Source organism: Poecilia formosa, unplaced genomic scaffold (genome assembly GCF_000485575.1).
Source record: "Poecilia formosa unplaced genomic scaffold, Poecilia_formosa-5.1.2 Scaffold7, whole genome shotgun sequence".
In the NCBI taxonomy this organism is placed as follows: Eukaryota; Metazoa; Chordata; class Actinopteri; order Cyprinodontiformes; family Poeciliidae; genus Poecilia; species Poecilia formosa.
In genome coordinates this window covers 85,531-108,377 of record NW_006799946.1, presented here as the reverse complement: position 1 = coordinate 108,377, position 22,847 = coordinate 85,531, and the positions used below count along the sequence as shown (strand labels likewise).

The window sequence follows — 22,847 nt, the reverse complement described above, 5'->3', positions numbered from 1 at the left end:
TTATTTTAATTCACCCATAACGAACAGGAAAAACTCTGCTTTTTCTTCTTCCAAATGACAAAATTATTTTGAATATAGAAACATGCTATGCAATGGCGAGCAAGAATGCTGACTTGAAAGCCATCCTGTTGCTTACTTTTTTTTTTAACCAGAAAAGTAAGCAGCAGGATATAGCAAAAAAAAAATAAAATTATTAAGTCCTGAATAATTTAGGGATTGTATATATCACAAGGTGTGGCAATTGTCACAATCCTTGTGTTAAGCCACTCCTAAACCAGAGGCATCGTAAGAAATAAAATAAAATAAAATGATCTTGATGATTATAAGGGGTTCGAGATATGAAGAAAGTAAATTTTGGATTTAATACTTGCACTTCAGCCGATGATCGGGGCATTGATGCTCTGAACGAGTACATGGTACATATATATCAAAGACTACATGGACATGCTTTCAGCAGACTGTTGTTTCGGTAATTTGTTTTAATTGGTTTTATTTAACATTGAAATTTTCTAATAAACTGGATTTAAGGCTTAATGTATGATCTTGCATAATTCTATGGATTTCCAGACACAATTTTCCAGACTTCTCAGTCCTTTATACCTTCCTTTGTTTAAATATGAAAAAGTTATGAAATTATGGCAGTTAGCACGGCTGGTTTTAAATATAGAACCTGGAAAAAAGAGATAGGGAGAAAGGACAGACAGAAAGAAGGAAAGATGAAGAAAATTCATAAGAAATAAATTAGGAAAGAAAAAAATAAGGATGAGGAAGAAGAAAATTAAGAACCACAAGGATGAGAGGAAGGATGGGAGTAAAGCCAACTATGAGACTATGGAATAGGCAATAAAGTTGGATTTTACCACACTTATTCTGACCAGGAATAAACTGAAATCAAATTCCAGACTTTTCAGACTGTATATGAACCCTGCTTTATGCTCTTAACATTCTTATGACTCCAGTCATAATGTGACTTAATGTGAACACACACACAGGAAAACCCAGAAACTGTCCTCTTTATTAAAAACAGCTTTACTAATGCTGCCTGTGTTTTTGAACTTGGTGAACGACACTTCAGGGTTTCTTTACATGTAAAGTATGAAACAGTCATGAGTTAAAAAAACATGTGAAAATGTGTTCACCTGTAATACAACAAACAAACACACATACATACGTAACGTACGTTGTACATGAGCACAGAGAAAAGGCAAGTGAATGCAGAGTTAAAAAAACAAAAAACTGAAACTAAAAATAATATGCATGCAAAGTATTTTCAGTGTGCATGTAGACACATACTGAACTGCAGTCAAGTAAACAATTTCTTCATCAAGGATGATAAAACAACATGTAAATTGATTTTCTATATAAAGCCAAAGTAAAAAAGCAAAACATAAAAAAAACCAAAACTGTCCATTAACCGTCAAAGTAAAAAGTATTTTCGAGAAAGCTGCAGCTGAACAGCTGTTGTTTACACGTGAGCAAAGTATTTAATGATTCCATGGCTAAATCAGAGTCTTTTGTTCAGAAAGGCATAGAGTCAAACTCTTACAAAAAAACCACACACACACACGCACACACGCACACGCACACACACACACACACACACGCAAACACACGCTCGCGCATGCACGCAGACACCATGTTTCACAGGTTCTTGATTTCAACTCGTTTTAGACCAGAGTTCGGTTCTCTGGCTTCACTTAACTTTTTGTGATGCAGATGAAGAAAAGGGAGTCCAACACAATACCCTCTGATTGTAGAGTGTGCTGCAGAGCTGAGGTTGTAAAATCACTGTCGGTGTTTCTGTGGTTGTTTCAAGGCTTTCCAGATTGGCTCAAGGTGCTACACAGAGCATTCCTCTTCAAGAAACCTTACAGGCATCATCAGTCATTGCGAAATACTCATTTTTAAGCTCCACATGTAGTTTAGAGAACAAAACCATAATGTCAAGAGTTCCCTTTTTTAAACTTTTTCCAGATAGACATCCACAGTGCCTTGTAAATAAAAAAAAAATAAAACAAATCATAATCCTTTAGGTTTTTCACATTTTGTCACAGTATCCATCCAAAGTCTTTCACTTATCTATGACCATATATTTTTTATAAATTTAATTGGTATTCTTTTTAATAATAGTTGAACACAAAGCAGTGCATAAATGTGAAGTGGTAGAAAAGTAAAGCATGTTTTTCAAAATATCTGACAAGAAAAAGCTGAATTCACTCGCTTCCACCCCCCCGAGTCATTTACTGTGTAGAATCTTCATTTGCTCCATTTACACCTACATGTCTTTTGAGTCGCTGCTCCACCAGGTTTGCACATCTCGAGACTTTCTGCCAATTTTTGCTACGCAAATCAACTTAAGCTCAGGCAGACTGGATGGAAATAGATTCTCAGTTGGATTCAGGGCTTTACTTTGACTGGGACATTCTAATTTTCTCCACAGATCTTGTACGAAGGCCCACGAGTTCAATTTCTTCATCATCTGACCTTCTTCCACACGTTCGCTGGGTCCCCCCCTTCATGGCTTGTGGTAAACTAAAACGCACGATTTTACTTCTTCTTCACAATGGTAGAGTACTCTGGTTTGGCCATTGACATAACATACCATGAAACTGAACTTTCAGTGACAAAACAGGAAAAACCTGAAAGGTTATGAAAACTTTTAAAAGCCACTGCACATCTAAATGATTCACAGAAATGTTTTTCATACTCTTTTTTTTTTTCCTTCTTCAAAATACATCAGTGTAAATATAAAAAAAAGTGAGATAAAAAAGAGCCGAAGTTGTTACTGTGTAGTAAAAGTGTCTGGCACAGTGCACTGGGTGGCAATAAATACGCAATTATAAATACTTTACATCGACCTGAGCGCAGACTTGTAGCACCATTCAGAGGCGGAGCACTAAAAGGGACACAGCAAATCTCATGGTTCACAATTCAAAGGTGCCTCTGTCATTTTTTTTTTTTCATGTGGGGTTCTCAAGAGTTTTCATAGTGCAGTTTTGTTTTTTAAATTTGTTTCTGTTAAAAAAAGAAAAAAAAAAGAGAAAGAAACTGTCCCCTGTGGCCAAAGTCTCAGCTGCTGTATCTGACGTTGGCGATGATGCAAGGCTTTGGTAGCGTCGGAGGATGCTTGGGACTTGGCCTACGGGTGGAAAAAAAAGAAAAAGAAAAGGAGATATGCGAGATTTATCAACAAAAGATGTGCTTTCGCATATGTACATGTATAATCCAACCCTGGAAAAAAGAACGGTTAAAAAGTATTATGAAAAGCTCTATAGTATTACAAAATTCACATCCGTAATGAGTTGAGGTGTGGATGGTGAAAGAAAGCTGCTCACTTGTTGGGGTGTGGTACGGGGCGTGCAGGTCTGGAGGCACCGGGTGTCGCTGCAGGGCCGCGCACTGCAGAGGACCCTCGGACTAAAGTGCTGCTCTGGACACCAGATGGACTCCGCGCCAGCCGGGAGGTCCTCGGGTCGGCGGGCAGAGGTTTCTGAGGGGGGCTAGGCTTCTCGAGCTCCTGCTCGAGGAAAACAGAAAACAACAGCTGAGGACTGCCACCAGAGGGCACTCATAAACAGATAATTACGGCATGTGTGATTTTTTTTATTCTTATTTCTTTCTCCTCCTCTCCTTTTCAGACACCTTGGCACACTTATCAGGCAACATATGATGAGAGGAGGCATCGTGTGGTTTAAATCTTTTTTGGAAAAACTGAGGTCAGGATCTTAGCAGACTTCCATGCGTCTTCTCCTTGGCTTCGCCAACGACAACGATAGCTCAACGCTCCACACAGACAGCAAATCCTCCAAACACAGTAAACAGGGCCAGCTTCGCTTGAGCTCCGTCCAAAAATATTTTTCAACTGCCAACAACCAAATGAATTGCTGTTAAGTGAAATGAGCGACTCTGATAAAGTGATTAGGTGCCTGCAAATTCTTCTGCAGCCTCAGCAAAACGCAGCTGACCCCAAACTGCAGAAATCATGTGTGGAAGCAGAGCCTTGGTGCCCCCCAGCAGAGAGCTTTCACTAGTGTTTTATGTCTTCTGTCAACATGCTGGAGCTGCCGAACAGCTGCCAAAGATACTGTCAGGGAAAGTCTTCTGCCAAAAGGAATTGCTTTCACGTTTTGACATCAACGAGGAGCAGCTGAGGGGGTTCTACTTCCGAAATGCAAAATCCTGCCAAAGAGCTGCTGCACGGCACCTGCTGAACAGGTGTGAGGAAATCGAGAAGCTGTGCAAAAACTAAACGCCGACGTTGTAAAACGGACACAGAAATGAAAGCGGCGCCATATAATGACAACACCGATCTGCAAAAGAAATGTGTAAAAAAAAAAGAGAAAAAGCCTTAATTTAAATTTGCCTTTCAATAAGCGCTAAAGAAAATGCAGTTACCACTCTCAACAGCGGTGACAAAGAATGTTTGGCGTCATTGAGTCAGTGGTGAGACTTATTTATGTTATTCAGGTTTTTAATTTCTTTAAGGAAGACAGGAAATGATTAGAAGAAAATGAAGTCGTGGGTATCAGTTGACATACGCTGACAGAATTGCAGATCTTTGTCAATTTTTTTTTTAGAGAATATGAATGACGAAACGAAAAAACGTTTCTGTCACTCGGTTGTTGGCAAGTAACTTTTCAAAGCGTACCATTAAGAGAAGATACCAGAATCACCCTGGTCAAAAGCTTACGTGAGCTCTTAATGTGTATCGTTCCCCCTTTGTTGTCAAGAACAGCAAACATTGTTTTGTGGCAGTGTTGGACGAGACACTGTTTTCTCAGACGGTGCAGTGCTTTATTCTTCTTGCCATCAAGCCAGATGTTCCTGTAAATTCTCAGTCTATCTTTCATGAACTGCAAATGTGAGATGGACAACTGACAAATTAATGCTGTCATCGGGATACTGACAACGACACTTCCGTTCCTGCCGGGTTTTTTTTTTCTTTTTCTTTTTTCAGCTGTGACCAACAACAGGTCAACTTTTCCTTGTGTTTTGGATAACTCTCCAGTTGGAATATCATTGCGTCTGCAGAATTATATGTCAACGGAATTTATGTATACATTGTTTCACCCTTTTCTATTTTTTCCCTTTTTTTTTTTTTTGACTCTGAACAATTTTCCTGGCACTTACGACTGTGAAATGTAATGTTTGGTCTACCTGACTGTGGCTTAGTTTCAATAAAGTCTCTCATTTTCCACTTCTTAGTTGCAGTTTGAATAAATAAACAAAATGGTGGACAACTCAAGTTTGTCTTGGAGGAAACTAAGAAAGCAAGTGATCTTTGGGTGAACAAGTCCATAGCATCCATTAGAGACAATCTTTAGTTTCTGAGGCAAAAATGAGACATATGCGTTAGAACATCATTATCCCCATTGTTAAATATTGTGCAGGATCTGTGATGCTATGATCTGGGTCTATGATCTCAATATTACATTCATTAATGGAAGATTTTCATCTTACATCAAATGCTTGTTTTCATCTGCAAGGACCAGGACTTTGATTAAAGAAAGACAGCTGAAAAAGCATTTTGAAGCTAGTATGTGACAATTCCATGTGTAAATGTAGTTTTGAGCAATAAGGTGAAACTTATTTGGCACAAAACAAATTCACAAAAAAAAAAAAAAAGCCCGTCGATTTTCCTGCTTTCCTCCCGAGACCTGAAAATTTCTTATTTTGTGAGCAAATTAGCAGGAGAAAAAAAAAAAAATTATGACACTTTTTCATCTCAGCTGAACTGAACTCCTGGGAACTGAGCCTTGGCTGGTGAATGGAAATCATCAAAAAATACATTTCTATGCAATTTTAGGAAGTGAAAAGCTAATTATCCTCGACAGCTTGACAAAAAAAAAATTCTTACATGTGGACAGAAAAACAATTTTCTAGAGCTCAAACACCAATTACTGCAGCTTAAATTACTTAAATAAAGAGTTATTATTCACTGTCCCTAATAGACAAATTTTCAACAAGGTACAAAAAGGTAAGAAAAAATAAAACAGATCCAGTTAAAATGTAGTAGAAAAGTTAGGAATGTTCAGGGCCTTTCAAAAGCACTTATGCTCATCATCATTTTCAGATCTTGTCACAAAATTAAATGCGTTTCACTGGGATTTTGTGATATAGACTGAGACAATGTAGTGCATTACTGAGAACTCTGCCCATTTTGCCCTGATACCCCAAAATAAAATAGTGTAAAAGTAATATTAAGCCAACATGTGGAAGAGGGTCCTTTGGTCTAATGCAAGGGTTCTCAGAATCTGCACACCATCCCGTATTGTTTTTGTTTTTTTTATTCCTCTTTCCAGTTACGCTCCAATGTGTTGGTTTATCACAATAACATACATTAAAGTTTGTGACTGTGCCATGAAAAATGTGGAAGTTCAAGTGGCACGAGCGCCTTTGCAAAGCGTCGTAAACTAGGTAGTTGGAGAAGAAGAATTTTTTTCGTTGAGACTGAACTCCAGGAATCAACAACTTTCTCTTCCAGCCTGAGAGGCAAAACACTAAACTCCCTAGAATGGCTGCAGCAGCAGGTTTACAACCCTCTGATATTTTTGTCAGATTTGCTCCCTCCTTCGCAGCATGTCTGGCTCCATTTCTTATAATTTACGTGGCGGTTTTCGTGGAGCAGGATCGACGTTCTTTTATTTTTCTTAGATTGCTCGTAGCCGTTAACAAGCCGCTGCTATTGTAGGACACAAAAGCGCCGTGAAAACAACCGGCGTCGAAACGCCATCGTTTCCCCTGGGCAGGTGTTACCGGGGTACGAGCACTCCAGATGCAGCAGGGAAGCTACGGCAACATTATGGCACCAAATGTTTCCGACTGAGCAAGCAGGAAATTCACTCACCATGACCATCCTGCAGGAGTTGTGGTGTGACACGCTGCGAAACGACGTCGCCCTCGGTGCCACGTGGGTGTGAGGCAGAGGGGCCCGGTGGGGCGGAGGCGCCGGGGGCCTCGGCTGTCTGGGCCCAGGGGTGAGGGACAACGTGAGAGACAGAGGGACCGGGTGGCTGAGGTGAACTGGAGGGCACTGGGGGAGTCTGTGCAGACTGTGGGACGGGTAGGGAGCCAACTGGGGCGCTGCATCCGACGCCCGCTGAGGAGACTGCAGAAAAGATGAGTGTGGAAAAGTTAAACCATCTGATCCCCTTCAGAATCAATCATGTTCTCCTCCTCCTTCTCCTCCTCTTCCTCTCCTTCCGGACGCTGTCAAGGACATACGAATCAATCATGTAAATCCTTCACCGGTAACTAGTTTAACTTTCCCAGAAGCCCGCAGGTTTGGGCTAATTCCTGAACGCACGCAGCGAAACAGACCACACCAAGAGAGATTGGAGATCAGGTATGGCCATGATATAAGTCTGCTTCATATTTAGACCCAGCCAGATGTGAGCAGCTAAAACACACCAAGGCACTCCTTCCTTTCACAAGTGGAAAATGACCTCACCTGCACTGTGCCGACTTCAAACAGCCTTACATCTTTTCTCCCCTCGCCAAATAAAAAACAGATGCTGCCAACTGCCCTGCTAGAGTATGAGCACCCCTGGAACCTGTTCACTTCTTCTCAACATAGCAACCACAAGCTTTAATGCATTTTTGGGGGGTGGGTGGGGGGGCGTAGGAAGAGCGCAGATTTTATTTGATACGCCAACAAAAAGTATTGAACGACTGTGGAAGCTAAAGAAAACGAGACATGGCTCCCCGAATAAGAAACGAAAAAGAGGGCGACTGAATACAAATGCCTGCCGCACTTTTTAGGATTGTTAAGGTTAAAATGATTTATAAACCGATGTGTTGGTATTTCAGATAAAAATCAAGCGAAACATTAACATTTTTGATAATACAGGGACAAACTAAAATCGAAAGAAAACTTTGCATCGGACACATATTACAACACAAGTGTCTGCTCTAACCTAACATCTTAGGCTTTGCTCTTGAGCAACCTCCACATCCATCAGATCACTTCCTGTTAGCGCTGGGGCGATAATGGAGCGGTCAAAGCACGCAGCGAAGCAGCCACAAGAGTCATTACAGCAGAGAACGTGGCCTCTGTCTCACAATTATTAGCAACAAAATTACTTTAAGGTGTCAAACTGAGCAACTCGACATTCTTCACACGCAGATAAATCAATTTCTCTCTGAGCAGGCAGCTGCTAATGACAAGAAATGCATTTGCGTGTCCTAAGCCCCCCTCCCCCCCAAACCCCCGCCGTTCGCTCACCACCGCACTCCATTATCACTGCCTCCTCCGTACATCCACGTTCAGTGGGATGACTTAATTGGATTTGAACGAGCTGCCGTTTGTGTGAAAACAACACATCAATTCAGCGGAGGATGATTTGTGGGAGCCGCTGCAACATCGGCAGAAAACTGACGCGCTAATCCTCCGCTTTGTTCAGACGGATACAGTAGGGATGCCGTTTGCAATTTGTTTAGGGGGTTTGGTAGATGAAGATGTCACCTTGAAGATGGTGGCACTGTGGGGCAGAGGTGGGGCCGGTCGGGTCGGAGAAGACGGGTGATGCTTTGGAGCCGACGGTCCGTTGACTGGAGCGCTTTCTGATCTGCCGCACGAACAGGAAAATAAAGAGCCTGTTTTATCAATCCGACTTCACTTTACAGAATACAGTGGAAGCAAATATTCTCTTCAGGGTTTCTATATACATTTTGGAGGGAAGGATTGAAGGAAGAAAGGAAGGAAAGAAGCAATGAAAGAAGTAAAAAAGAGAGAAAGATAGGACAGAAAGAAGGAAAGGAAAGAGAAAGAAAGAAAGAAAGAAAGTGGAGGAAAGAAGCAATGGGGCAAATTATATAGGATAACAAAAAGGAAGCTAGAAAAAAGAAGGAAGGTAAGATCAAAAGAAAGAAGGAAAAAGGAGAATGAAAGACAAAAGGAATGAAGAAACAAAGGAAGGAAGTAAGGATGGATGGATGTTTAGACAGTAGCAAAGGAAAACATTTTTCTGAAACTTATCCAGACCTGGGAAAATACTTAAACCATATTCCATACTTTTCCAGACTGCCCTGGAAGCCTGGATATCAGTTTGGAAAACATTCCAACTCTTACTTTTAAACATTTTAGACAACGCGTCGATAAATGACTGAATTATAACCTGAGCTTCTCCATTTGATCCTTCTTGCTGGCGAACAGGAGGCCAATCAGGGTTTTCCGCTTGACGCAGACGATCAGAGCTGCCACCAGCACGGTGAGGAGAGCCACCAGGATACCCACAGCCAGATTCCTGCTGTCTGCTCATAAAAACAAACATATGGAAGTAACAGGAACTTAAACAAGTCAAGCTGATATTTCAGCAGCTTCGACTGTCGGTGTTTTTTGCTGTGGGCGTATTTTCTGCAGACAATGTAGGATCTGGGATGTTTTAAAACTTTTTTTTAACTGTTTTTTTTACCATTGTTCCTTTTTTGTTTTTTTTTTTTTCCATTTTCAAGCACATAGTAACAAAAAGGTGCCACGATCTCATTAAAAAAAAAAAAAAAGCAACCAATGTCCAAAGCAAAACTTTCAAGATTTCTGAAGCCTGAAGAACTGTTGCTCAAGACCAATTTAAAAGCTACAAGAACGTCTAGCTGCCTGGAAGCAAAATGTAAAGAAGTACGAGATGCACTGAGAAACAGACAGGTGAGAGGCCAGTCAGCATCTCCAAAAAAAAAAATCTGATCTTCTTCCATAACCTCTAGCACGTAGTAAAGACAACATTCTTCTGAAGGTGCAGGAGGCGTCCTCCGGTTGAAAGTGAATGCTTCCCTTCACCTACAAATGAGTATAAACTGGAGCAGTTTTACTGTTGCAGATGGTTCAGTGTTTATTCCTGAGATCGTGCCTAACCAGTCTGTTCCAAACAGATACAGTCCAGGACTTTATAAGAACACAAGACGTAGATTTTACCCGTCAGCCTGATGGGGCCGCTGTCCACACTTCCTCCAAAACCTGCCTTGTCACAGAAGGGAGGAGACCAGTGAGCCTCACAGTGACAGTTTTTGTTGCTATTGCACACCTGCAGAGCATGAAAAACACATTTGGAGATTAGGTTTTAAAGGTGGGGTTTTGACAATATGACATTAGCTACAAAGCTACGTCTTATAAACGACGAAAGAGAAGAAATCCGCTGATCAGGGTTTGGCTGGTAAAAACGATTTTCTGGTTTTCTTTGATGTCTGACTTGACTGTTCTTTTTTCTTTTTATTGTTTTAAAGGACACCAGCACAAAAAAAAGAGAAAAATAAATACATATGTGCTGATACTGTTATAAAGGTAGTAGTTTTAAATCCTTCAGAACACAAAAGATTAACAGAATTATTACCATTATTCTTAAAGTGCATCTTGGTTGATATTTGTTATACTTAAATTTTGTTGTATAAGAAAGAAAACATAATTTTTCAGCATTCAAAGCGCTGATCAGAGCTGATCGAAGGGATACTGACTAATTCCAATCTCTGGGGGACTTATTTGTGCAATTCTACCAACCTATGAAATTTATAAAATTGGCTGCAAACGTCACTTAGATCTTTCGGAGCGCTGCTGATTTTGACTCACGAAGGCTGCTACCTAATTTAAATGATAAATACGAAATAAATTCCGGCCAAATAAAAATCTGTTTTACATCTGAAACGAGGTCACCTGGCTAGAAATGTCACATCGGTCGAATTTATGCTTAAAACCCTTCAGAAACTTTGTTTACAAAAGCTGAATTCAAGAAAACAAAACAAAAAAAACAAAAAACAACAAAAAAAAAAAAAAGTATTTTCTAGTTGTTCCCACTCAGGTGCACTTTGTGGTGCCTTGAGCAAATCAAATCAAGGCGAGTTGGTACGAGAAACAAAGCGCAGCATTTCTCTGACACCACATTTGTACAGTCTCACCCTCTTATCTTCCCCCGTCCTGCTCAGTGCAGGAGGGAGAAACTCCAGAAGGATTCCCTGCCTGGGTAATCTGAAACAGGTGAGGTATTCTCTTTCCAGCAACATCTTGATCTAATCTCTGCATGCAGGGGTGCCCTCTCTCCTAGAGAAACCCACATCCTTTTGTTTCAGTATGTCAAACATTCCTTGAGGTTTTATGTGTCTTTACTGGAACTGCACAAACAAGTACGACCCCTGTAATAACTGGCGATGTTTCGTTTTAAGAGGCAATCAAAACCATTTGTCCTGGAGATGTAATGAAGAGAATGAGCGCCGCAGTCACGGCCGAAGCCTCTGGGAGCTGTTGAGAGACTTTATCTTGTAGTACCTACTTTTTGAATCTCGCCACCTAATCTATCAGCCATCAGAGACTTTTCAGCGTTGGGCCAAAGAAAAAAAAAAAGTTCCCACAAGGGAAAAGACGAGGAACACAAACACATCAAGCAGCTCCTCAAACTGGTGGATACATTAACTGGACTTATGTTAGTTCATTCACGATTTTAAGAAAGCATTCAAACTCAGTCCACTGAAGGAGATTAGAAGAAAAGATGACAAGCGACATCCCATATGCTGAAGGGTTGTCCAAGAAACAAAGACGGGGTATTTCAGGTACATTTCAAGCCCCACAATTAACAGAAGTTCAGTATTCATTGGAATATGAGTATGTTATTTCTTTAATTGGAGAAACAAAAACGTTGCTCCACAAAAAAAGTATGGGCCAATCCAACAGATACGTTTGAGGACAGCAAAGAGGACATTTTGGACAGGGAGGATAAATAGTTTGAGGGAAGAGTGGAAGAAGCCATTTACGTTAAATTTGAAAATCCAACACTGAGGAAGTGGCTTCAGATTCCACGTGTCGTTAATGGCTCTATTAAGAGAGACTGCTCCAACTAAAACGTAGAACGTTATTACTTCCAACCATGCTGAGAACTGAAGCCTTTTTTTTGGATAAAAAGGTGAAACGTTTTCTCGAAACAATTAGGAATCCAATTGGCTTCGACTTAAGCAGGTAGGAATGAACACTGCGAATGTGCACAACCTGCTCGCTTTGCGTTTGCTTACCACAAAAAAAATAAAAAATACCTTGAAATGTGAAAAAGCTCAAGAGGTATGAAACGAGTACGTTGCAAGAATGTCAAATTTGAGATCCAAAAAACCTGTGGCAAACCTGGCTTAAAGTTAAACTCGTGGAATTGTGCTCCAAATAAAAAAATCTGAAATGATTCAAAACGCAGTTTAGGACGAGAGTGACAGCCTGGGCGTATGATGAATGGCGCATAGAGCTGAACATAAACGAGATCATTACGCCTAACTGATTGAACCTTTCAGCATTTTAAGTGATTTACTGCCAAGCGTTGTGTTTGTTCCCTAATAAATACACAATGGGCTGCATTTTGAACACACCGCAGCTTAAGCTTCTTTGAGGAATAAATGGGGTATTAAACGGGTTTAGATCTGTTCGAAACGGCTTTTTGCAGCCGAACGAGGATGAGGAAGGTGCTGCACTTACCCCTCGGCCGCTGCACTTGGCTGCACACTCGTGCACACTAAAAACGCTGACGTTCTGGCACCGACGATTCAGACACATCTGAAGCAGACAAAGACATTAAATATTGACAGCGTGGGCTCAAACGGCAGAGCAGTTAAAAAAAAAAAAAGAATCTAAATCTTTTAATCTCTTAAAGGGAAGAGGCACATCCAGCTCACCATTTCTTTTCATTTCCCCCTCCACAGCTCTAAATCAGAACAGCATTAAATATAATTATGCTACCAGTGGAAATACATCATAGTTGATTGTCAAAGGCACCGCGCCCAAAGTTAACCGTCTAAAATGTGAGGATGAGCAGCAGCTGGCACTGAGAGAAATGGCAGAAGAAGGCCGAGGCCCTTTTAAAAAAAATAAAATAAAATAACAAATGGGTAGAGGTTTACAGTGAAGTAAATTAGACTAAATGGAGCAACTGAATCAGTGAAGTGACCACTGGCTGAATTGATGACCACTGGGAGAAGCCAAATCGAGTGAATAATGGGTCATCAATTAAGTGTGTGAGCTTAAGCAAGTCCAACATGACAATAAAGCACACCCTGAAAAATGTCTAATACATTAAGTCATGGCCTTTGGCTCATCATTCATTATTCCACTGCTATTCCCAGCATGTAGCATTGTTTGTGTAAAAACAATTATGTTTTGTTTTTACACAAATAATTTTGAGTTACAGATACAATGTGAAGAAATAATCTTTATTTAAGAGTCTTGGATAATAAAAAATATATATATATACATTTGTTCATTAATCTTTGGAAACTTAACATCTTCAGAAAGACACATCAGCACTTATCCTAAAGCTTGTACATGTTAGTAGAAAAATTAACATCGTCATTGAAATGTCCTCATATTGCTTACTTCAGCTTAGTTTAGTTCAAAGAAATCTCTGGACAATGACAATCTAACCCAATGTGACTCCAAGGAGAGTATAGAAAACCTCAGGGGAGGCACCAACCTTGAACAGAAGCTGCCTATATGTTTTGTAAATGTGCGAAAAAATAAAATGAAACAAAAATCAGAGAGAAATTTAAATTGCAGAAAACTCAGGCACTGATTTTCAACATACTTTGGGGAAGAAATACATTTAATTTGACCAACATTTACACCAAAAGTGAATGGAAGAAAGCAGTATTGTTATACTTCTCCCTCAGCTTTGATAAAACTGAGCCAGGAATGGGAGGAATCTTTTTTTTTTTTTCTGTAATACATTTTGTCTGACACATTAGACTTTCCAATTTATTTATTTTTATCCTTTCAGTTAAATTGCATCCACTCGCTTCTTATTACCAATTGGGTCAGAAGTTTTTGTTCTCAAAATGACTGGATGAACTGCCTTAAATTCCACCATCATGTACTTCAGAGTGGCATGTGTATCTTAGCAGACTGCTGGATGTGATGTGATACGAACTCACCATTCCGTCTCCGCACTTGGTCCCCGTCAGGACCAGGCCTGGATCAGGCATGTCATCACCCAAGTAGACGTGCGTGCCTCGGCACAATATCCTTCCACCTTCCTGCAGGGGTATATTCGTTTCGATGGAAACGGCGTTGGTGCCGATAACCGGGCGGTTTGCTCCACCTTGACACTGGATTTTTCCACATTTTGCATCTCTGCATGCACGGCAATCAAAACACAGAAAAAAAAAAAATAGTCAAGAAACGGAAACAAATGTCTTTGTCTATCCCAGTTTAAATTCATGAGAGTTTTTTGTTCTCTTTCTGCTATGGCTAGTCAAGTAAAAACTTTGTTGTTGTTTTTTTTGCATTTTCTTCAAATGGGATGTATTTTATCATGAATTTATGTGACACATCAGAGCAAAGCAGTGCATAAACCTGAAGTAGAAGGAACATTTCAAATGACTTTCTAAATCTTTTACAAACAAAAATCTAAAAAGCATGACGTGCATTTGGATTAATCCGCCTGAGTCAATGACCTGCAGTAGTGTCACATGCATATTTTCTTGCTCTAAACTATTTGAATGTTTTTATTTTTTAAAATAAAACTAGAAAGCATTTAGATATGTTCCTTTTAACGTTGTTAATGAGTCTCTGCACAGTTTAGTCAATTACCACTCATAAGAGCCTGATTACATAGTTTTAATTTGACTATAATTTTTATTTGAATAAAAGTAAATATTACAAATTTTGTTTTGCTATAATTTTTTGAATGATATAAATATAATATAAAATGTATTAGAATATTTGAAAGTATAAAAAGCTTGGGGCATAACACAGAGCCTTGCAGTCCAGAGCCTGTTATTCCAATCCCGCCCAAAATTTAATAAATCCAATAACATGCCTCCATTACCATATCCACCAAATGGTTTCATCAGCAATCCGTGCTCAGTAGTGTCAAATGGTTGCAAAAAAACAAAAACAAAACAACAACAGTTCCACTGCAAAGGCGCGATTACCGATTGCCTTTAGGATATTTTTAACATGTTACTGCCATTGAGGTGGAGCTGGTAGTGTTAAATTCACACCATCAGTCAAAAAAAACCAAAAAAACAAACAAGCTGATTTTTTGTTTTCTAAAATCACCAATGTTTCACTAGAAGAGCCTTTCTAAGAAGTTGGAAAACTGAGAAATAAAGATATTGAGATGTTTGTGTTTAGCGAACGTTTGATTCGATTCTAAACTGCGATATTCAAGAAAATCCGTTTCCCCCGTGTGTAGAGCAAATTATTTGGTGCAGTGTTAGATCATTCTGAATATCAAAACTAAAGGTCTGCTTTGATTTCTACAGGAACATCATCTCTCACCGTGCTTCACATTTTGCAAAGGAGCCCTTTGAATCCTTGCCACAGTTGCCATAAGGGTCCCCTGCTGAGTTGACCCTTTCAAAGCAGATCCCTGGAGCTGGCTTGGCTCCTGACAGACACAATAAAAAAAATTAAAAAAAACCCTTTGAGAGCTCGTATCAATTTTTGAGCTTTTAAGAGTCAAACCGGGCCAGTAAGGAGGCCTTCCAGCGTCCTACGCACACATACCTTGGCCCCACAGCGTGATACACTGCTGCTCGTGGGTCTGGCAAATGCCGTTGTAACAGTAGCCGTCAACGTTGAGGCAGGAGTGGCCGTCGTGCAGGTAGACGTTGGCAGGGCAGTGGGGACTGCCGCCTGTGCAGAACTCGGGCAGATCGCAGGAGTTACTGGGTTCACGGCACGGCGTTCCTGCCGGCTTCAGCTGCACTCGGAGGTAGAAAACAAGCGAGACAAAGACGCACAGCTCAAACAAAGCAACGAGCGTCTGAGTATGAGCAACTACATTTCATTAAATATATTCGGTTTTATGTCGTTTTACAGAATGCCGTTTGTCAGAAACACAAATTACCTGACAGTCCTGGCAACAGTGCCCATGTGCGCAGACAGCATCGCCTTTCAGAGTGCAGGTAGTAGCGTTGCAGCAGGGATTCATGCATTCCTTTAAACCAAATGAAACATGATGAAAAATTAGGGAAACGCAGGTAAGTATTGATGCGGCAATAAAAATGAAACGGGCGGAGAACAGGAAACAGCAATATCTGGTTTAATACCTCAGTCTTTACCTCCTACTACTTTTAATGTCTTTTACAAGAGGGAAAAGAAAAAATCAAAATCAACCGTAGAAAGTCCATCAAAACATAAAAGAATGATATATCATTCACTAGAGCAACACTGATGTTAAATAAATGATTAATGACGAGATTCAAGAACATTTCTTTACAATTCATCCTCTATGCAGGTGGTGCAACAGTCGCGCTCGAGACGTGAAGGAGTTCTTCAAGCTGCAGCATATTTTCCACAGATAGCATTTTTTTTTTTAAATGCCCTGCTTGCACGTGAAACACGCAGCAGTTCATTTATTTTTGACAGAAGATATAATTGGTAAAGATAACACATGAACACATTCCTTTCTGCGGTGCAAAGAGAGATGGAGCATATCTGTATCGTACCCCCTGTCATGTAACATCTTCCAATGTTCTGAGGAGGAACATCTGTTCCAAGATGGATGATGTTGTGACCCGTACGCCGGAGCAATCAGCAACTCGCCGTCTCCCAATGCCTTAATTACTGCAAAACTACTCCTTAAACTTTTTTTTTTTTTTTTGCATTTTGTCTCATTTAAACCTCAAACTTGTGTGTTAATTAATAGGAGTTTATGTGGCAGATAAAGGAGCTGAAGTGGAGGAAAAATTGGGCATGGTTTTAGATTTTTTTTTTTTTTTTAACCAAATAAAAATCTGAAAATTGTGGCGTACATATTTGTATTAAACACTCTTACAATAAAAAATACTCCTACCTGGATTTTAATGACTAAACAAGTGGCCTTCTTACAAACTTGAATGTACAAATTTATGGATTGGGTTGAACCATGTAAAATTTATAATGAGCCTGAGTAGGAATAATTTTGAGCGCAATTGCATGATCTCACACAGAAGCATGTTGACTAGACCCCCGAGGACCAGCTCCTTCCCTTTTTTGCCATCATAGCGTCAGTGGTGTAAGAGTCAGAAGGAACTAGATGGATGGAGCTGGCAGGGGACACAATGCTGACATGATGGTCCTTCCAGAACTCCTTTCAGGCTGAACAAACCATAAAAAGGGGGCGGGGGGCCGTTCCCAGGGCCCCAGAGGCCAGAAGAGGCAGAGGAGTCTGGCAGAAAAGAAGTAGTTTGTGATTGAGAGGAAAAGAACCAAGGACTTGTAATGAGGCTTTTTATTTGTGAGGAGAGGTGCTGTCTGAGTCATCGGATCTGGCCTGGTTTTGGCGCAACGCTGCTCGGCTCCACAGAGGGTTTGATTATCGCTGCTGGCTCAGGACGGCTGTGTTTTGGTCGTTCTTTGTTTTGAAGGACAAGGACACGTTCAGCTCAAGCCTGGCTGAAGCATGAACAGCCCAGAAAAACAAAGTTAAAAACGGACCTCAAACAACAACGAGGTTGTCCCTCATCAGGCTGTTGCATAACTCAAATCATCCTTTCAAATTTTGAATAAATGTTTTCTTTATGTGCCCGTCTGCGCTAATTGCATTACCTCTGTTCGCTTCCTGCAACTGCAAGCAATATTCGCAACCGTTACTACATGTATGCCAAACTAGGTCCACTTAAACAATGAATAACTTTCCGTTCATATCTTTAACCCAGTCCTCTAAAGAATGTGTTTGCAATTTTGAAAAAATAGTACTTGCCTCCTTATTTATTTCATTTTTTTGTTACTTGTTCATGTCTATATTTCACAGACCACTGAAGAGACTTCAGTATAAGGCAAAGAGAACTTGAACAAATACAAAAAAAATTTTGATTAATTGTTCTATGACAGGGAAAAAAAGATCAAAATAAACATGTGAAAACGAGCCCTTTATACCTGATAACTGCTCGTGTCACTCTGACTAGTTGTGATAGATGAATGTTACTCTTTTACATTCCTGTAGAGAACTAAAGGTTTGCTTTTGTTACGACACAAAAAGATCAACCGAATTTAATCCCAAACTTTGACAAGGTCTCTCTAAAACCTTTATTTTGCTTCCTTTTTATTTTGCTTCGATTTTTTTTTTTTTTTAGCCACTTAGAGGTGGACGTTCAGGTGTGTTTTACATCACTGCTCTGCTCCAACAACCCAAAATCTCTCATCAACAAGAGACCTGACATTTCCCTCCACGATTTTCCCGGTAGCGAGTAGAATTCATGTTCCATCAACGACATCCAGGTCAACTTGACCTGGATGACCTAATCAGAAAAGCAGCTCCTGAAGCGTTGAGTTAGTTTTACACCAGATGCAGTAAGAAAGGTTTGTCATCAGCCCACATAATATTTTTCCAAAAGTGAAGAGAAACATACAGATGATGCTTGTCAGAATTGAGAGGTGGACCTTGGAGTTCCCTTTTGGTCATGCAACTTTAGCCCAGTGTCGTTCTTCCCGCTGCTCCATGTTTTCTCTATGTGTGGATAATGAATGTCACTGTGGTTCATTAACGTCCTGAAGCCTAGAAAGGACTTAGTAAGCTTTTCCAAACAGATGGCAATGTGGTTGTTTCTGATCTGTTCGTGATGTGCTGCTTTTTTTTTTTTTTTTTTAAGATTTTATAGTCCAGAGGTCCCAAATCACAGGCTGCAGATCATGTGTAAAGGTACACAGTCGAGAGAGCAGGAAGACAAGTGAGCTAACAGGAAGAAGGGAGTGTTTGGCCCGACACAGAGGTTAGTTATTGCCTCAGCTGTCCAAACAAGTGGAAAAGTACTTCTTGATTAAGTTCAGGGGCATCCAGGTTGATTTGAATAGAAGCCCTTTGTACATTCATGTGTCTAATAACTGGAAACATTTAACTGTGACAAAAGCAAAAAAAAACAAAAAAAACATAAGAAACTGTGGTGGGCAAATACGTTTTCACAACACGGTATTTATTTTAAAATAGCTTCGATTTCTCACATGGCAAGATGCATTTCTGAATAGGCGGAAGTGCAACTTTCAAACTAAGGGACATTTTACGAGCTGAAAAGCATAGAAGTGTCAGCATCATGCTACGGGCCAGAGGAGGAATTGGTGCTCTGTGAAAAGCGAATGAATGGTTGAAGAGGGAGGCTTAACCTCAGGGTAACAATCGCTTTCAATTGTATGAGCTTTTATTTTGTTTAACATTCAGCAACAATTATCACCATGTGGATGCCGACGTAGATCCACTTCAGTAATTCATTAGTTTACAGGGTGAAGCTGTTGGCTGTAGTTTCCCTCAGTCGTCGTCGTTGCACAGACTGTATAAATTCCTACTCATAGTTTTAGCCTCATCTTCCAGAGAATGTGTTTGCATTGCTAAAAGAGATTTGGCTTTCGCCGCCTTCCGTCACGGTTTTAACCGCCCCCTGATGCTTCTTTTTGAAAGCGTGCTAAGCAATTAAAAGCGATTCACGAGAGAAACGGTGGAGATGCAAACTCCCGTTTATTGACCCTCACCTCCACCTCCCCGCAGTCGCACTCCTCTCCCTCCTCCACGTAGCCGTTGCCGCATTTCTGCCCGCCGTAGAGCACTTTGAGCTCCGGCATGTTGAACAGGCACATCCCCACTCCCTTCTCAAAACTTGCCATCAGGTCCTTCTTGCTGCAGCTGCTGAACACGGTTGGGAAGGGATACCTGCGAGTGAGAGAAATGCTACGTGAAAGACGCACAGCTTGAAGAAGAAGATGACTCAAGTCCCCCCCCGCCCGCCCTTCCCATCGCCCCCTGCTCCCCCCTCCTTAAGGGGCCTCTTCAGTCTGATGTAATCAGCGACAATTACCGCTAATCACAAAATCAATTAACCACCAAGGCTCAGAAACCTCTCTGAAGCTCCATCAGCATGCAAGTGGCACAGGACTGCTCTCCCCACGGAGAGACGGAGATATGATTATACAAATTTTACGAGACAGCGAATCATAAAAACTCAACCTTCTTTCTGCTGGGCTCTCGGCGCACGGAAATATGAGAGAACTGGGATGGTGGTTGTGTTTAATGTTGCTTTTTGGAGCAGGCAGAGAGGGTGAGGAAAGAACACAACCCAAGGCTCTTGTCAGTCAAAATCTCGGCTAAAGACTGCTTGAAGCTTTATTGAGTTTTTGTCTGATCGCATAGTGCCTTTGCAGAAAGTCTATGTTTAAAACATGCAAAAGAAAAAGCATGCGTGGCGTATCATTTTTCGGCGTGGCAGTGGATGAGATTTTCAACTGCTCCAACGACGCTAAAAAAGCCCCCTCAGAAATAGGCTGAATATTATAGGGGAATCTGCAGGTAATCTTCCCATTGACAGCTGTGCACACAGATAAGTGACAGCAAGTGGGTAATTCAGGTCAACTCTTTCATCGAGTTATATAAAGAGCCCTTGAATTTTTGAAAGGTACATTGTGAAGTATCCTATCAATCATACCTCTGCACTGCTTCTACATCTGCCAACCTCTTAAGTATTTGGGCTTGAAAGCTCAAATGGTAGAACTTTTTTTAATGCTTTTTGTAGAGGCTATTAGTAAGTTCCGCAGAACCACGGTAGACCATTTTTTAATCCTCCATACGGTTCAATTCAAAAATACTTTATTGATCCCAAAGGGGAAATTCAATGTTGTAACTCATTTAATTAAGGAGTTATTGTGGATTAATATGAATTCAGTTGTTTTTATTCAACCAAAAGTTTGCTTCTAATTCAAAAGGTTGTTTTATCTACATTTTACATTTTACATGTGTTTAAAATTATTTATGGCTTCCTTAATAATCATAGGAATAGCTTTTATTTTCATTAAAACGATCAAAGACTTCATTTTAGCCGAAAAGCGTTCGTTTCCATTTTCCCAATGGTATTTTTTGCAAAAACGGTTTACAGCTCGTCAACATGTTAACAGATTCTCCCACCTGAGCTGTGGCTCTCAGCTCCTCCAGAGTTACCACTGGTCTCTTGATAGCTCCTTGGATTAAGGCAATCCTTAGCCAGGTTTTCGGTTTATGTAGATGGATGATCAGCGTAAAAATCCCAACGAGATGCATGGTCTAAGGTTGTGATCTGACAAAATGTGGAAACGTCTCAGGTGGACCTTCAGATCTTTGCAAGGCAACGTGTATTCACAACCTAACAGGTAGTAAATACGCAAAGCAAGACCATTTTAATGCATTTAGCTCTGTGACATGTCGAGTTAGTGATCTATTAAGTAAAATTTAAATCAGTCTGTTGAGTTGGCGACGAGCCTACACCCAGATGCGCTGTGTGCGCAGGTACACGAGTTGTTAAAACCTCCATTTTGAGTCTTTTTGGATGTACAAGAAGGAGGAGACATCTATGTGCTGCTCAATTATAGCAACCCTTTCAAACTTTGTTTTTCTCTGTTGAGTTTTTCACATCAAGTATCGTTTTAAATATGTCATGACTACACCGTGAATGTTCCGACACAACCTCACTCCTGACATGGCTTTGATGTGCCAAGTCGGCTCACATCAACCGCTGACCATCACAGCACCTCCCCCAACCCACGTCTCCCTTCCAGCCCACCCCTCGCTGACTGAAGCCAGCGCTGGGGTGAATGTCAGCTACCCTCAAAGCGCATCTTCAAAAGTTCTGGATTAAAGCGAAAGATCACAGGAGGATTTGTAATTACAAATTGGACGGCAATGAGCACATTGCTAACAACAACAATAATGTGTGTTCTCGTTTCCTCTCATCTCCTCTCAGGAAGAACAGCCGTCACAAGGCAAGGCCGCTTCCCTCAGAAACCGCCGTTTGTGATTTCCTCTTTGCCCTGAAAACCAAAGGCAAAACCTGCTAGGTTAGGCTGCAACCCACCCCTGGATTTTTGCTGTAATCATTCAATTTCCATGAACTCACCCCCTCCTCACCTCTCAAAGCTTCAATTACAAGCAATGTCACTAACATCGTTGCTTTCCCTTCCACCCCCTGTTTTTAGTAGCTCTGAAGTGCTCAAGAAGTTAGCGAACCAGCTGCTGTTTATGAGCAGAAAAAGTAAGGCTGGTGTTTGGAAAGTAGATGACTAACGGCTGAGAAACGGCAAAGGCAGAGGCGAATGACACTGGATGGCATTTAGCAGCTGTAGACCTAAGGGGCACCAGCACACACTCAGTGCCAGCTAAGATTGGCACATCTGGAGCTCTACGGTCGCCGACGACACTCTGGACTACCACCACGATGAGGAATGATGAAGAATGATGAAGAATGATGTCAGCATTTTTGTTTTATTTTTATTTATTTCTTTTTTACAACGTTGTTCTCAATTATAGATGAGCAGTCGTCACCTTTGCCCGGAGTCTTAAGTGTCTTCTTTGCTCTGTCTGACAGTCTTGCGTTATTTTCCACTTCATCCTGCTCCATCTTTATAGAGGGCTAAGATTCTCCTCTAGTCGTCTGCAGTCGTTTTTCAACCTTTAACCTAGAGCTTGTGTTTGACAGTTGGCCTTTAAGCTTCAGAGGAGCAACAGCACAAAGAAATCTCTGTGGATAAGCAGCAACAGAGAGCCAAGGCTTCAATAGATCTGTGCGAGGTCTATGATAAGGAATCATTTCCAGTTAATATTACCTGCGTTTGATCTGTCCCACGCTGCGTTAATGCAGGAGACCTAAAGGCTTTCAGAGATCTTGCGGCCCACAGCTAATTTCTAAAGACCTGAACGATATTTTAGATGGAACCTCTGACAAGCCATTTTCTAAAGCTATAAGGGGAAAATACTAGCTATCCTTTTTATTCTCATAAAGGTCATAGTTAATTTAAATATACATTTCAGGTTACAAGTCTACATATTAGCATTTAGCTTTTATTCATGCATTTAAACTCTTCCATGGTGAATGATTAAACATAAGACTGCTTCGGTGATTTTTGAAAACAACCATTGACTGTTTTTCATGTGTCTATTAAATCTGTATGCATGTCA

The 22,847-nt window shown here is 40.7% G+C and overlaps 1 protein-coding gene across 1 annotated transcript; it reads right to left on the bottom strand.

The window, feature by feature from the left end:
- Positions 1–997: 997 nt before the first annotated feature.
- Positions 998–22,290, bottom strand: LOC103153033 (disintegrin and metalloproteinase domain-containing protein 12-like). Its single transcript, XM_016661538.1, has 13 exons — positions 22,215–22,290; positions 19,403–19,683; positions 15,807–15,896; positions 15,464–15,659; positions 15,236–15,344; positions 13,885–14,083; positions 12,437–12,514; positions 9,911–10,019; positions 9,117–9,252; positions 8,465–8,567; positions 6,848–7,108; positions 3,336–3,517; positions 998–3,139 (listed from the first exon to the last, which is right to left on the bottom strand). Exons 1-13 carry the CDS (start codon positions 22,288–22,290, stop codon positions 3,070–3,072), a joined length of 1,890 nt encoding a protein of 629 aa, XP_016517024.1. The 3' UTR covers positions 998–3,069.
- Between the last annotated feature and the right edge of the window lie 557 nt (positions 22,291–22,847).